The following is a 2,247-nucleotide window of genomic DNA, read 5'->3' on the forward strand; positions in this document are numbered from 1 at the left end:
ACGTATGTATGTATGTATGTATAGAGTGAGAAACAACTTCAAAAAGGTTTGATCATGACACAAAAACGCAATCTTCACTATCAAGGCAAGTTTGCTATGGTCTGCAAATAGACGGTCCCCCTTTCTATAAGTACCGTAGAACCCTTGTCTTGACATGGATGACATGACTTGACCTCGCAAGCTAAAGGCCTTCATGTATGAGACGGGGTAGATTTGAGAGTGTATTTTTAGGTCAATCACGCTTTTGTGTGGCTTGGCTTTTTTGACTTTGAGTGTAATGTGAAAGCAACATAGAAGGTGCAAGGAGAGGGCTAAGGAGGAAAAAAAAAGCTCAAGGGCAAAGGCGTGAGGTACACGAGGTGAAAAAGGTAGAAGCTTTTGAAAATCTTTAATAAATGCAGAAAACGCGTCAAGTCCTTCAAGGAAGGCCAAGAGATGATCTGATATAATTGGGCTATCGTTTGTCTCTCTTGTAACTATTATTATGGAGAGGAGGGGCGCGGCCGCGGGCGCAGAAGAAGAAGAGTGGCACGAAAGCGGACTGAGAGTTAATGCAGACGAGGGCCCTCCTTATCCCTTGTCTCCCCCCTCTAACCGCACTCAAGCCGCTTCTTTTGATCACGGCGATGGTGGCCGTACTGATGGGGATGAAGCACCTGCAGCGCCTTTACACTCGCTCATCAGCCCCTACAAAGAGTCTCCCTCTGATCATGGCGATGGAAATTGTGCTTCTGCTGCTGCTGATGATGATGCAAAAGGTAACCAGCGCACTCCGTCTTTGCATGAGTTTTTCAGCCTTGAGACCATCAATGGCGGCCTTCAAGAGCTCCTGTGTAGAGCCGCCCTGCAGCAAGCGCAAATTCGCGATCTTATCAATTCTATTGGCTTCTCTTCTTTCGGTCGCAACGGCGTCTGTATTCATGAGGAGCTCCCTTGTGGCCTTACTAGTACTCATCAGAGTCATCATCATGTAGGCTGCAGCAGCGCCCACCTCCATAGCCAGCTTCTGCTCCAAATTGCTCGCCTTCAAGAGAGGATTAAATGCGTTACTCGAGAGCTCGTCGTTGCAAAAGCTAGGAGTGACGAGCTCCAGTCACGTCTCGCTTTAGCCATGTCCCAACAGGGGGAGGGGGATAACCTCCAACACACAAGGTAATTATGTAATCCACCAACTTCTCTTATTTTCCATCTTTAAATAGCAAGGTGAGGGTCGAACCCAACACTTGATCGAGTAAATTCACACATGCTAACCTCTTCTTTGTATTGAGCCTCTATACCTATACTGCTAGGTTTGAACCCGACACCTCATCCCTCAAACTCACATACTCCTAATCACTTGCACAAACTCAAAAACCCTAACCACTTAGCATACACATTTCAACGTAAATATCTCATCATCTTATACATTGCATATTTTTCTTCTCTCCTTATGTCATAAATAACTCACTTGTTAGCCTTCCTCCCTACACAAAAATGCTAGGAAGCCTAACCTACAACGCTTAACAAAATGTACTAAACTTAATAACTTCTTTTGAATTGTATCACCCAAGGTAATCAAATTGTATACTTGGCCATCTCTCTCATGCTCGATGAGTTTCCTCTCTATGGCAGTTTTGAAAGCTACTCGATAAGCCCACAAGACTGCGTGTAGTTTTTGTTTAGTTTCTTGTCCCAATTGGATCATCATTTCTTTCACCACTGCAAAAAGACTTATGTTAGTTTCAAATGTAATGTTTATCAAATGGTTGTAAACCAACATTAGCAACATCAATTTGCAGTATTGCAAACTCTATCAATACAGACCTTGTTAATACTTTGATGGACGCTAAAATTTCCCTTTGGAGAATGCTTCTTTGCATTAACATATTACGTTGTTTGTTTGTAGCTGTCTGAGAAACCTTGTTTGTCTTCTAGCAATGATGTTGCTTGATTCTAATTACCATTATAACACCCCTAACAGAATTAATTTTAGCAAGTGCGTCTCCAACAACCTTGGCGGGAGCAACAATAGAGCTTGAAAATGGTTGACGATTAATACAAATATGGATAATTAATTATTGAAGTCTATTGAAAGTTATATACAACTCTTGCACCACTACATGATCCTCCACATCCGGATACTTGTAGTACATCCCCAAGCATAGTTACCCATAACTCATATGTTACTTTTAATCTTGATTCACGGTACCACCATTGTGTCACTATGAATAAGTCAATTTATATGCTAGTTGGACCTTCTCTATAGTA

At 42.3% G+C, this 2,247-nt stretch overlaps 1 protein-coding gene across 1 annotated transcript; it reads left to right on the forward strand.

Annotated features, from left to right (window-relative positions):
* The first annotated feature begins 392 nt into the window (after window positions 1-392).
* Window positions 393-1,752, forward strand: LOC147454033 (uncharacterized). Its single transcript, XM_086517251.1, has one exon. It carries the CDS (start codon window positions 485-487, stop codon window positions 1,154-1,156), a length of 672 nt encoding a protein of 223 aa, XP_086373377.1. The 5' UTR covers window positions 393-484; the 3' UTR covers window positions 1,157-1,752.
* The last annotated feature ends 495 nt before the right edge of the window (window positions 1,753-2,247 follow it).

This window comes from Adiantum capillus-veneris, chromosome 7 (assembly GCF_014529385.1).
Source record: "Adiantum capillus-veneris isolate H3 chromosome 7, ASM1452938v2, whole genome shotgun sequence".
In the NCBI taxonomy this organism is placed as follows: Eukaryota; Viridiplantae; Streptophyta; class Polypodiopsida; order Polypodiales; family Pteridaceae; genus Adiantum; species Adiantum capillus-veneris.